At 39.1% G+C, this 13,184-nt stretch overlaps 1 protein-coding gene across 5 annotated transcripts in view; it reads left to right on the top strand.

The window, feature by feature from the left end:
• Positions 1-11,916, top strand: part of RASGEF1B (RasGEF domain family member 1B) — a 615,892-nt gene extending 603,976 nt beyond the window's left edge. For all 5 annotated transcript variants that reach the window (XM_050790144.1, XM_050790146.1, XM_050790145.1 and 2 more), the window contains 4 exons: positions 3,926-4,021; positions 4,699-4,822; positions 6,307-6,379; positions 10,493-11,916. In XM_050790144.1, the coding sequence (XP_050646101.1) occupies positions 3,926-4,021; positions 4,699-4,822; positions 6,307-6,379; positions 10,493-10,517 (318 nt within the window). In that variant the 3' untranslated portion in view covers positions 10,518-11,916. The remainder of the gene's footprint in view (positions 1-3,925; positions 4,022-4,698; positions 4,823-6,306; positions 6,380-10,492) is intronic.
• The last annotated feature ends 1,268 nt before the right edge of the window (positions 11,917-13,184 follow it).

Here is a 13,184-nt window from a genome sequence, read left to right as displayed (position 1 = left end):
AAGCACAGCCATTCAATTATTAAAAAGTCAAGAAACAATAGATGCTGCTGAGGCTGTGGAGAAATACGAACACTTTTACACTGTTGGTGGGAATGTAAATTAGTTCAACATAATTTACATAATTGTGGAAGACAGTGTGGCAGTTCCTCAAGGATACAGAGATACCATTTGACCCAGCAACCCCATTACTGGGTATATACCCAAAGGAATATAAATCATTCTGCTATAAAGACACATGTTCACGTATGTTAATTGCAGCAGTATTTACAATAACAAAGACATGGAACCAACCCAAATGCCCATCAATGATAGACTGGATAAAGAAAATGTGGTACATATACACCATGGAATACTATGCAGCCATAAAAATGAATGAGATCATGTCCTTTGTGGGGACACAGATGAAGCTGGAGGCCATCATCCTCAGCAAACCAACACAGGAACGGAAAACCAAACACTGCATGTTCTCACTCATAAGCGGGAGTTGAACAATGAGAACACATGGACACAGGGAGGGGACAACACATAACTGGGGCCAGAAGGGGGCTGGGGGGCAAGGGGAAGGAGAGCATTAGGACAAATACCTAATACATGCGGGACTTAAAACCTAGATGACAGGTTGATGGGTGCAGCAAACCACCATGACACATGTGTACCTATGTAACAAACCTGCACATTGTGCACATGTATCCCAGAACTTAAAGTAAAATTAAAAAAAACTCACAGCCATTTTAAAAACTGCCATCTCTTTTTACAGTTGGTCTCAAAGGCTGAGAGTGAAAGCATTTCTAGTTAAATCCACCTTTTATTCAAGAAAATTGGTATTTTTGGCCAGGCGTGGTGGCCCACGCCTATAATCCCAGCACTTTGGGAGGCTGAGGCAGGTGGATCACCTGAGGTCAGGAGTTTGAGATCAGCCTGACCAATATGGTGAATCTTTTGTATCCTTTTAAATCTCAAGTTTGTGTGGGCAGAGTGGCACATCTCTAGGTACCTAATATAGAACAAACCAAATGTGTTTTCCACACAGCAGCCCTTAAGTATTCTTTAAATAGCTGCTTTTTTTTGTTTTTTTTTGTTTTTTTTTCTGTAGGTACCTGTGTCTCCAGGTTTTTAACCATTCCTCATATGATTACGTGGCTTTAAATCCTCTTGCCATTCCAATTCTGCTCCTGTGAACTTACTTGGTCCTATTTATCAGCATTCATTTCTAGGTGTGGAACTGGCAAAACCCTTATGGTGTAGTTGCTGGGTTTCTGAACTAAGAATATTTTGAAAGGAAATTCAAAAATACTATTACTTGAGAAGTTCTCCTGCTAAAACATCATTGACAAGACCTTGAGGAAAATAAACTTTTGCTTTGTCCTATTAATAATGTGTACATTCACTTAGCTCATGGAAGTCCTTATAATCTGATTTTCACTGTATTAGATTTGTATAGGGGCTACAGATCTGAAGGGAATTATCCATGAATAAATGAAAAGTTGAAGCCTGCGAGAATTCTTTCTTACAGGCATAAGGAACAGAGCAGTAAAGTGTCATAAGTAAGATTAGTTATATTTTTATTTTTATGAAAGAGTGATTGGGATAGTCAGTAGTGGAGCATCTTGCAGGCACCCCTGAATGCAAAAATCATGTAAGGTATAGCCTCTGCCACCTAGAATTTCTATTCCAGCTATAGGCACTTGGTGTGAATTTACGAGAAGTTTAAATATCAATAAGAAACAGTCAATGATCAACACCTCATGAATCTCACAGCTCAGCACCAAAGAATAGAGCACAAAAATACAGTTCTTGTTTAAAAGCTGCTACAGTATACAAATATTACATCTTGATTATAATTTTGTTCTTATTTCCCTGGGGCTGTCTTATGATGATGTATCCTTATTATCCTCTAAGTGCATATTCACCTTGGACACAGTAGCACAGAAGCAGACATAGACAATATGAAGATGAATGAATATGGTTCTCTTCCATTAAAGCTCTATGGCCACTGTCATTTGAATTTCATATAATTTTCATGCATCTTGAAATATTATTATTTTGATTTTTTTAGCTACTTACAAATGTAAAATGTGTGGCTCCTAGGCCATAAAAAAGAGGCCTGAGGGCCACAGTTTGCCAACTCCTAGCTTATACCACCAGTAAATTCTGAAGCCAAATTTTTTACTGTTGTCTGGCAGCATCCAAAGTCCAGCATTCCCATTCACAAATAGTCTTTCAAAGAAGCAAGGTTCAGTTGTACTTTTAGTATTGTTACTATGTTGTTTAGTTCTAACATAATGGAAAATAGCCAATCATATTAGAAGGAAAGGTAATGAGATCTTTACTAATTTGGCTTTAGAGACTTTCAGAGATAATAACAAATGATTAAAAGTATACTTAGGTGAGATGTCCAAAGATGTGAAAATGGAAGATTCATTTTGGTTATTTTCAGAAATTAATGAAACAAAAATAATCAAAACTTGTTTTTTAAATGACTTTGGTGAAAATCTGAATTTTTCCTTAGAAGGGAATTGATACTTAATATTTTTGTGTGGGAGCCCAAAAGTATGTTTTCCTGTTCACTCAATATAGAAGTACCACCTGAGTCATAAGCTTAGGAAACTTCAAAGATCTGATCTTGGGCAAACAAGATAGACCCACAATCGGTGTTTAATGGATTTTTCTACATTGTAGGAAATTTAGAATCTTTAAAAATATGTTGACATTTGAGAGAAAATGGAAATTACTGTATGTGAGCCTTTTTCTCTGTTTCTTGTGGGTTTAGTATGATTTGGGGTACTTACTGAGAGATTATTGCTTTAGGCTAATTAATTAAATACCACCTCATCAAGCCAAAGGATTCAGATGGGAAAGTATTTTTAAAGGTTTATTGTTTTTAAACAACTATTAATTTTAATTTATACATTCATATTTCCTCCTTCACCTGGGGCACATTTGTCTCAAAACATATTGTGCAAGGTACTTCTTAGGTGATTTCCCATGAGCAGGTGCTAACTTGTTCGTCATACACAGGCCAGGTTTACAATAGAAAGTTTGTAGCAACTATTCTAAAACCTTGAGCTCTCACATTATCTTGAGGAATGTCTTCAAGAAGAAATGTTTATCTAAAAGAAAAAGTTAAATGTAGACATCTGTCTTAAATGTAGACATCTAAATAATAAGCAGTACAGCTTCTAGCAGGGAGATGGGTCATGCATCTTAAACTCTTAGTACATGGCTGGGCTTGGTGGCTCATGACTGTAATGTGGGCACTTTGGGAGGCTGAGATAAGAGGATTGCTTGACCCCCATGAGTTCAAGACTAACCTGGGCAACATAGTGAGACTCCGTCTCTACACAAAATTTTTAAAAAATTAGCTGGATGTGGTGGCACGCGCCTGTAGTCCCAGATATGTAGGAGGCTAAGGCTAGAGGATTGCTTGAGCCTAGGAGTTCAAGGCTGCAGTAAGCCATGATTGCACCACCATACTCTAGCCAGGGTGACAGAGCAAGACCTGTCTCTAAAAAAAAAATTGGTGCCTGCAGTGATAGGTATTCTATTAACATTTTGCTAAGGGGTTGCTAAATGAAAGGCAAGAGTTCTTTTAGGTATTTTTTCTTTCTTAATAGCTAGAGTTTTCAGATTTTATTGCATACTACTGTAATGAGAAAAATAGGAAAAATTGTAATAAAAGTACTAACCTATTCACTTCCCAATGCTACTTGTCCTTGCTGTGCTTTGGTTATAAATAGCAGTTGTATTGTAAGCAAAATTATGTAAAGGAAGAAATTACTGTTGTGTAAGAACAAAACACTGTACCTTAATTCTTTGTGGCCTTTCATATAATCAAAAGTTAATGTTGTTCATTAATCTCATGTATTTTTATGAGAGACTAAATATTTGTTTGCCCAGACAAATCAGAATCTTTTGTTTCCTCTAGATTGTGATACCATTCTTCAGTCTCTTAATCAAAGATATTTATTTCCTCAATGAGGGTTGTGCCAACCGCCTTCCCAACGGCCATGTCAATTTTGAGGTGAGTGTGATAAAGTAGGATACAAAAATCCGAGCACAAGGAGAGGGGCAGCTTCTCCAGCACTGCATTCCAGGCCACGCAGCCAAAGCCAATTCTGCAGTTTCAGAACAAATTATCTCTTTCCAGATTATTTTGTTTAAGAAATTAACAATACCAAGTAGAAGAGAGTAACTGAGCCATTATGATGATGATTATTACTATTTGAGGAAGCTTGAGAAAATGTTTATACCTCACAAATAGAGTTTTATTAAATTAAGAAAACTATATAATTCAGAAGAGCAAAGACCAGAAAGTAGCTGCAGTAGCTCATGCCTGTAATACCAGTCCATTATGAGGCCAAGGTGGGAGGAATGCTTGAGGCTAGGAGTTTGAAACCAGCCTGGGCAGCAGTGAGACCCTGTCTCTACAAAAAATTAAAATATTAGCTAGTCATGGTGGTTCGCACCTATAGTCCCTGCTACTTGGGAGGCTGAGGCTGAAGGATTGCTTGAGCCCAGAAGTTTGAGGTTGCAGTGAGCTATATGATTGTACCACAGCACTCCAGCTTTGGTGACAGAGTGAAACCCTGTCTCTTTAATAAAATAAGAAGGAATCATTTCGAATGGAATTGCCTCTCCCAACCTCTTAATTATTTTTTTTATGATCACCTTTATATCCTTTTTTAACTTATCTTCCAGAAATTTTGGGAACTGGCCAAACAAGTGAGTGAATTTATGACATGGAAACAAGTGGAGTGTCCATTTGAGAGGGACCGGAAGATCTTGCAGTATCTGATCACAGTACCAGTCTTCAGTGAAGATGGTAAGGCCATTCAGTGGGAGCTACCACCAAATCCTTTGGGGAGCATCCCCAAATCCTTTGTTTAGGATATTGGTATAGAAATGCTTGGTTACTCATATAGTAGTGAGGCCTGTCCTCTGATCTGTTCCATGTTAAGAGTTTTCTGTTTCACAGAAAATGTATGATTTGTCCCTAAAATATTTGCACTTAATATTCACCTACAAACAGTATGTTTCTGTGTTTAAGTATTCTTTATAATACCAGATTTGCAAAGCTATGGGCACAAATGTGGTTACTGAAGAATTTTTTTTTCTTGTTTGAACTTACTTGAATAGACAAAAGGTGTTTTGTGGCATGTTGATAGTCCATGTAATTTGGAGAAAAAAAACAAAAACAGTAAATTGCTACCCCCTGCTGTTTAAAAAAGTACTGGAACATTTTAACCTGTTAAAACATTAGGGAATTTGAAGCAGAACAAGTGATTAGATACAGAACAAAATCATCAGAAGTGAGCTCATAAAATATTTAGAGATTTATTTTATTGATTTGATATATCCTAATATTACAGGAATTAATAGCAGCTATTAACAATTTCTCATAGTAGATTGATAGTATTTACAATAATGACTTTTTTTTTTTTTGAGACAGCGACTCACTCTGTCACCTAGGCTGGAGCGCAGTGGCACAATCACAGCTCACTGCAGCCTCAACCTCCTGGGCTCAAGCAATCCTCCCACCTTAGCCTTCCAGATAGCTGGGAGTATAGGTGTGCACCACTGTGCCCGATTAATTTTTTTCTTTTCTTTTTTTTTTTTTTTTTTTCTTGTAGAGACAAGAGTTTCATCGTGTTGCCCAGGCTGGTCTCCAACTACTGGGCTCACGCAATCTGCCCACAGCCTCTCAAAGTGCTGAGATTATGCCACCACGCCCAACCAGGAGAACATTTTGAATTAATATCACCTATGCCAGAGGAGATTTGATTGTTTTTAACCTCTATAAAGAGGATTAATAACAAAGTTGAATTTTTAAATGAAGAGTCTTTCTGATTTGAAAAGAAAGAAAAATATTAGGAGGATGGAAAATTGGCCTAGAAAACCTGGCTTTTTACCTAGTAAAGAGTTTTAAAAAAAAGAGAAAAGGAAAAAACAACTCAGTCTACCAGGAAAGAACCCTCAGCCCTTTCTTTGTAAAGAACATTAAGTCTTAAGTGTATGACAGCGTCATATGGCTTACATTTTATTAGCTTTTTTTGCCTTATATATACTTAGGTAATTAGGTGCATTTTTGGCTTAGAAGCCCTTGGGTTTTCATTGAGATGGTCAGTCAGAGGCAAAGTGATAATCTGTTTTCTTCATGAAACAGTGAAGCTTCTTGGTCATGACTTGATATTTTGAAGAGTATCTTGCTATGGAGTTTGGCTCAGGTTGAACAAGGGATGGATGGTGGTAGATAATATATCAGGAGAAGGCTTTGATGTTAATGCACTTTCTTTTGTTTGATTGTAGCTCTCTACTTGGCTTCTTATGAGAGTGAAGGACCTGAAAATCATATAGAGAAAGACAGGTGGAAGTCTTTAAGGTGGGTCTCATTCTTCTCATTGCTGCACAAGTCTGAAGGAAATTGGCTTTACTTGAAGAAACCCACATGCGTTTTGTAGGGAGCTGCTGTCTATCTGTTCCAAGTCCTCTGCACCTTATCTCTTGTACACCAAATCTTTGTGGCTCAGAATTCTCACTACCATCATTCTGCTTTATTGCCTTTCATTTTTTTTTATACTGGCAGATATACAGAGACTGTTCTTTTTCTCTCCCATTATTTAATAGAATGAGGAGCTGAACCAAAGTATGGTTAAAAAAAAAAAATGCATTGACTTTGTCTAAAATATCAGTTCAGACTTCATTTCTGAATAGTTCTTATAACAGTAAAATTTTATTTAACCTGAGATTAAAAAAAGAAGTACCAGTAGGCTTTATAAAGTTGCATTTGCCACTTTCCAAGTGGATCTCAGTCCTCTCTTTGTTTGAGAGAGTTGGGACTTTAAACATAATCTGGAGATTTTTCAGATTTACAACTTTTGCTATTCTATGAGTATTCTTGAACAAAACTAGGGTTAAATTTGTATTTTAAGCATTTGAGATACTTTAATAGGCACAAGCAGCCCAGGGTGTAATATAATCAAAATTGTTATCATTATAGTCCTACTGAGAAACTCAGAATGTATACCTTTTTGTACTAGGGTTTACAAGCACATTTTCTCTTCTTTTTGTGGTCCCAGAATCATTTGAGAGCCTTCATTATACTTGATATTAGGCTAGATTTTATGAACCAGGATATCTAAGATATACTTGGTTTTGGGTGGTTGTGTTTGTTTCAAACGAAAGCTTAGGCCTTCTTTGTACTTCCCAGTGATGAGGGATGAGGGATAAGGTATGAAGGCATTGGAATTCTTATCCTTAGGATATCATAGTAATTGGTGAAGGATTGGAGATGATTCTTGTATCCCCAGACTCAAACATAAAGAAGGTTTGGCCAATGCCTAAAGCTATGGGATATAACAGGCTTGTTGGGCTGATGCCTATATATATATGTATAGAACTAAAATGCATTGACTAATTATACATATATATATATATATGTATATATGTATATATATATAATTTTGTGCCTGGCAGTGGCACATTTCAATTAAAATTTTGTATTAATCTGTGTTCGTATTAAAATATTTCACTGTGCTATTTAATATTATTCATGTGCAAAACATGGGCCTCAGAGTGCATATCTTGCTGGATAAAAGATTTGAGAATCACTCCTTTTAGTTATCCTTTTTTGATACATTTTGCCTTCCGTATGTCTCCTTTTTAATCCCTCCTTTCTGTATTTTTAAAAACAGTAAGTTTGGTGGGATCCCTGGGTATAGCTTAGCTTTTGTTACTTTTCTTGTAGATTTTTAAAAAAATTTGTAAGCAGATTGGCTACACATGACTGATATCTGGTATCTGCATTACCTATGGTCTCCAGACATTTTAAATTAATCCAGACCTACCTACAAAATTATTTTCTAGTTCTTATTATTTTATGACATATTCCTATTAACTAGTGGTTAGATTGGAAAGGTTCATAAGTCAGAGGTTGGACATTAAAAGCTAAAGATTGAATTGTATAATGTCTTCCCACGTCTGTACTGTTCACGTAACATATGACATCTAACATTTGATTGTGAAACGGGAAAGGTTCCCTTGTGCCTCTCCCAGGGCATGCAATGGGGATATGGTGTGGCTCGATTCTTCAGTGCCCTGCTGCTCAGACCTCTAGAGGGTGCTCCCTTATTTTGCCATCTATAGGTGGCTTGCGTTAACCAGCTCAATTAGACCCTCTACCTTATGGCAAGGACAGAGGGCTTTCTGTATCCCAGGGCTCTTGCCTCGGTGTACTGGAAGCATAGGCTTGGAAAATGAGTGCAAAGTGTTATTGAGTGGAAGTAGCTCTCCGCCGATGGGCGAGCCCAAAGGGAGATGTTTTTACACTGGAGTGGGGCCACTCAGTGGCCCGGGCTCTTCTCCAACTGCCCCTGCCAAACTCCGCCTCTTCCCGCCAGTCAGTGGCCTTCCGGTGTGCTGGCGTCTGTCGGTGTGCCCATCTGCCAGCGTGCTCCCCTCAGTGTCCTCTCGATGACCAACCTCTCCTCAGACGGCCCCTGCCAAACTCCGCCTCATCCCGCCAGTCAGTCCGGTGTGCTGGCGTCCGTCGGTGTGCCCTGCCGGCATGCCCTTCTACCAGTGTGCTTCCCTCAGTGTCCTCTCGATGACGAGCCAATTGTGTCTTCTGTAGCAGATGTGTTCCTCACCACGTCCAGCTACTTGTGTGTCTGCCTGGTGGGGTCTCAGGTTTTTATAGGCCCAGGATGGGGGCATGGTGGGCCAGGGTGGTCTTGGGAAATGCAACATTTGGGCAGGAAATGTCTGTTCTCACCTAGGTCCTTGGGGGTGGAGCCCTAGCCAGGGACCCGCCTTTCTCTACCCAGCACTTCCCTTCTCCCATTCTGTATTATTTAAAGGGACTGTGCCCTTCCCCTCCCAGCACTCCCATATCAATTGGTTGAAATGAAAGTTGGTATAAAAGACAGTTTCTACATTAAAATTGTTTTTTAAGGAGCTTTGAAGAACAACTCCCATCTGTGTTGGTGTTCAAGCCATGCACTCTGCCTTTTCCATGTCCTGTCTGTTCTCATGGCCCAGCTCCAATGCCTCCCCCGTCCCTGGCCGGTTTTTCCCTAGAAAGACTTTCTCCAGAACTCATACAGTCAGGAGGTAGTCTTTCTCTCTCATTACCAGCCATGCAGTTTTGTGTAGTGTTTGTGGTTCTTTTCCCTATTGCTATGTAAGCCCCTTGAGGGCAGGCACAGGGTCTTCCCCTAATGTCTCCCCCAGCTCTGGACACGGAGTCTTGCTCTCTATTATTCCTCAGCCCATGCTCCTGTAGTGTCATTGAATGGTACTGGGTTATCACAGGTGTTGGCCAAAGCATAGCAACCACGAAGAAGTTAAAACAAAATAAAACAGGCTATTATAACTTACAAAATACATACATTAAGTGGATACTAAGATTAAGCATAATCATCCCTTGGTATTTATGGGGGATTGGTTCCAGGACCTCCTGCAGATACCAAAATCTGAGGATGCTCCAGTCCCTGGTATAATGAAATGGAACTTTCTGTTGCTGTTGTTTGAAGAAATGTTCTTTTCTTGTGGCCATCAATCTTACTGATTCAAGAAAACATAACCTCTTAGGGTAAACTCAAAATAATCAATAGATAATACTTGAATATAACCACATACATCCTCTCTTATACTTTAAGTCATCTCTAGATTACTTATAATACCTAATATAATGTAAATGCTGTGTAGTCATACCATAAATCATCTCTAGATTAATTTCAGTGTCTAATATAATGTAAATGCTATATACATAGTTGTTATACCATATTACCTAGGGAATGATGGCAAGAAAAAGAGTCTGTATGTATTCCTTACAGACATATTTTTTGTTTCAAATATTTTTGATCTGCTGTTGATTGAATCCACAGGTGCAAAACCCACAGATAGAGTGGGCTGACTATATTCTGGAATCATTGTACCTACCTGAAAACTTTTGTACATTAGCTTTGAAGGCAGTAAGATATTTTTACGTAGATGCTTTTCTTGGCGGTCGTAGACCCATTCATTGCAGACACGTAGATTCATCAGTGGCAATGACAAATACACCTCTGATGGCAGACATCCTTATTGTCAACTATTGTTTAAACTCTCCCAGTGTTCATGGAATGTGTTGTGAAGATGCTTATATCTACCAAGTAAACCCACCTATGATAACCTATACCTAAAAGCTCTTTATTATTAATGATCTTTGGGTTTTTTTTTGTTTTTGTTATAATATAAACCTACTCAAGATACAGACTTATCTGTTTAAGCTTTTGCCATCTCCATTAATAAATGTTTGTTTTTTTAAGTGACTAGCAGTTTTCCCAGAGAGCCAATATAACTTAAAAGCTTGAATTGTTTTTTTCCTGGTTTAACTTTGTAAAATCAAACTTAAAACACAGGATAAATAAATTAGCATTACACAAGGCATTTTCATCTTAGTTCAAGTAGTCTGTTACATTCTGTCTTAGGTTGTGTTGTTTTTACTACTCAGGTCGAGCCTCTTAGGCAGAGTTTAACACTTGGGAGCTGCCTGCCTGCTGCTGCTGCTGCTGCTTCCTGCAGATCATCGAGGGGCTGGCCTTTGTTTTCTGGCATCTCGTACTCAGAACACTCATGAAGACCCTGCAGTCATTGGAGCACCCCGGTCAGCAAAGCATGCAAGCTCACTCAAGACCAGATGGAGAACTTATTTCCTGCAGCTGACAGACTCCGATTTTGTGAGACTGAAATGTTCACTGAAGACACTTGAGAAAGAATCCTCTAAAAATCCCAGCTCTGCACATGATTCATCTCCTGGAATTTCCATGTGAATCACAGCTCTGCACCTGGATAGAGTTTTCTTTTGTGTGTGTGTGTGTTCTTTTTTATTTGGTTGAACATTTGCTGCTAATGGGACTTGCCCAGCTGAGTGCTGGCTCTGAGGAAGCCCGTGTTTCTTTTGTTAACTTAAATGAAGAAGGGAGTGGAGGGAGGGGATCTAAACCCGCGCCCCCCCCCCCCCCCCCCCCCCCCCCCCCCCGTTTAGATCCCAAACCTCAGCTCAATCAGTATTGCCAGAGAGGGGTAAGACTGGTTGGAAGCTGACTGCGGACTTGGTTTCCCCTTAGTGTGTGTTGTGTTGTAAATTTTTCTCCTCCCTCCTCCTACAAGGTTTTGAGTTGGCTGCTGGTTAGCAAACTCCTTTTTACCCATATAAGTTATTTAATATAATAATGAAGCTCAACACTGTGGTAGGAAAATAGCCACTAGAAAGAAAGAAAAAAAAAAGCAGAGTTTGTCATTGGACTGCTTAACATACTAGAAGGACTTTTTTTTTTTTTTTTTTTTTTTTCCCTTCTGAGCTGTTTACAACTGACCACTGTGTTCTACAGATGTATTTTTCAGTAGTTTTTTGTTACTTAGTTTTCCATGATGCCTTTTTTTTTCTCTTGTAAATTTAAATGAGCTGACTTTAAGGATCTTGGGAAAGCCCATGGCATAATTACAATTTAATTTTTTTAACCGACTTTTCATTATTTTTGGGAGTCTGTTGGTAACTAAAGATGTCAACAAAGAATAAATTGGAAAAGTTACCATCCCCCCTGCTGTAGCAGTAAACAAAACAGATGAAAAACACCTTGCTGTTAATGGTTGATCTAATTGTGAAATTGTTCACCTTGTTAAACATCTAAGTAAGTCTGTAGTTGCTCTGCAAACAGCCATTATATTTATTTACTCTAGAAGAAACTGTAGAGTAGTAATTCATGCTAATGAAGAAAAAAATACCATGTTCAAAACAGATGTATTTGAAAACTTAATGACATGGTTCCAAAAACTAGAGCATGTATGTATGCTGTGCATCATCTCAGCAGACCTAAAATATCCCCAAGTTGTCCCTTTACAACCATCAATATATTTTACACTCTGCGGCCAGGAGTTGTGGCGTCTTTCTTTTCTTTTATGGGTGGAATTGTTGGGGGTGGGCATGGGCTATAATCGCAGTGGATCAGTTCAAGAGACTGGCTAAGAATGTATCGGAGGAAGTTGCCTCAACAGTTTGTGCATGGGCATTTATTTTTTAAAAAAGAATGATAGTAGTATTTGCCAGGCATTTTCTAAGTGTTTAGCATAGATTCATCTCTACTTATTAGGGGTGGAAATAATAATAACTGTACAAGGCCACATAGCTAATGGGAGGCACAAATACATGAAATGGGCCTTCTAATTGCAGACCCGAAGCTTTAAACCACACCACCACAGCATCTCAAACTTCAATATCCTTGCAAATAACCCGGGGATCTTTTTCCCATGCAGATGCAGATTCTGTGGCTTTGGGATGCTGATGCTGCTGGTCCTGGGGTCCCGCTGAGAGTAGGAAGGCACTTCTGCCTCTTGATACCTGTTGAGATTTTAATTTATGGGAGTAGCTAAGTGATGTTACAGAGAGGCCAGTGACAATGAAATCTTTATATTACTCAATTTCCCGAGAGAAAAGGGCACATGCCATGCCATGCAGGGCCACAGGGGAAGCACTGGTGTCGGCTGGGGGCAGAAGCAGGAGCAAGAAGAAAGCATAGGCTTTGAGGTTTCTGCAGGGAGGCAAGGCAGAGCAAGGTCAACAGTTTCAGATTGGCAAGTCTGAATAATTCCAGCAGCCTCTGGGCTGGAGGGGTGGTCTCCATTTGCCTGGTACCTGGACCCTCGGGTGAGTTAGAGCAATTTCTGTATTGGCTTGGTGTGTGAGAGTTAGATAAAGAGGAAGGTTGGGGCTATGTTCTTGACAATAGTTGGGTATGCTGAGGGCCAAGTCCTTTGCTGTCTCTAAGAATTAGCTAGTCCTGGGAGTCTCTTCCCTGTCAGTAAAATTTATAAGATACCAGAACATCATAAGATACAGAAAAACCATGATGAATGCAACTTCACAATATTGCCTCCTTTCTCCTTGCACTGCCTTTCCCTGATCCCTCTACCACTTTGCTTACTGTGACAGCAACAAGGTTGATCTTTCAACCATCTACACCAGGGGTCAGCAAACTATGGGCTGATGGCCAGATCTAGCCAGCTGCTTGTTTTGTATGGTCCACAGGGTAACAATGGTAGAAAAAAAAATCAAAAGAAGATTTCATGATGTGAAAATTATCTGAAATTCAAATTTCAGTGTCCTTAAGTAAAGTTCTATTGGAACATGGCCACACGTTTATTTA

This window comes from Macaca thibetana, chromosome 5 (assembly GCF_024542745.1).
Source record: "Macaca thibetana thibetana isolate TM-01 chromosome 5, ASM2454274v1, whole genome shotgun sequence".
Taxonomy (NCBI): Eukaryota; Metazoa; Chordata; class Mammalia; order Primates; family Cercopithecidae; genus Macaca; species Macaca thibetana.
The sequence above is the reverse complement of the archived record's forward strand: the minus strand, read 5'-3'. Positions and strand labels throughout refer to the sequence as shown.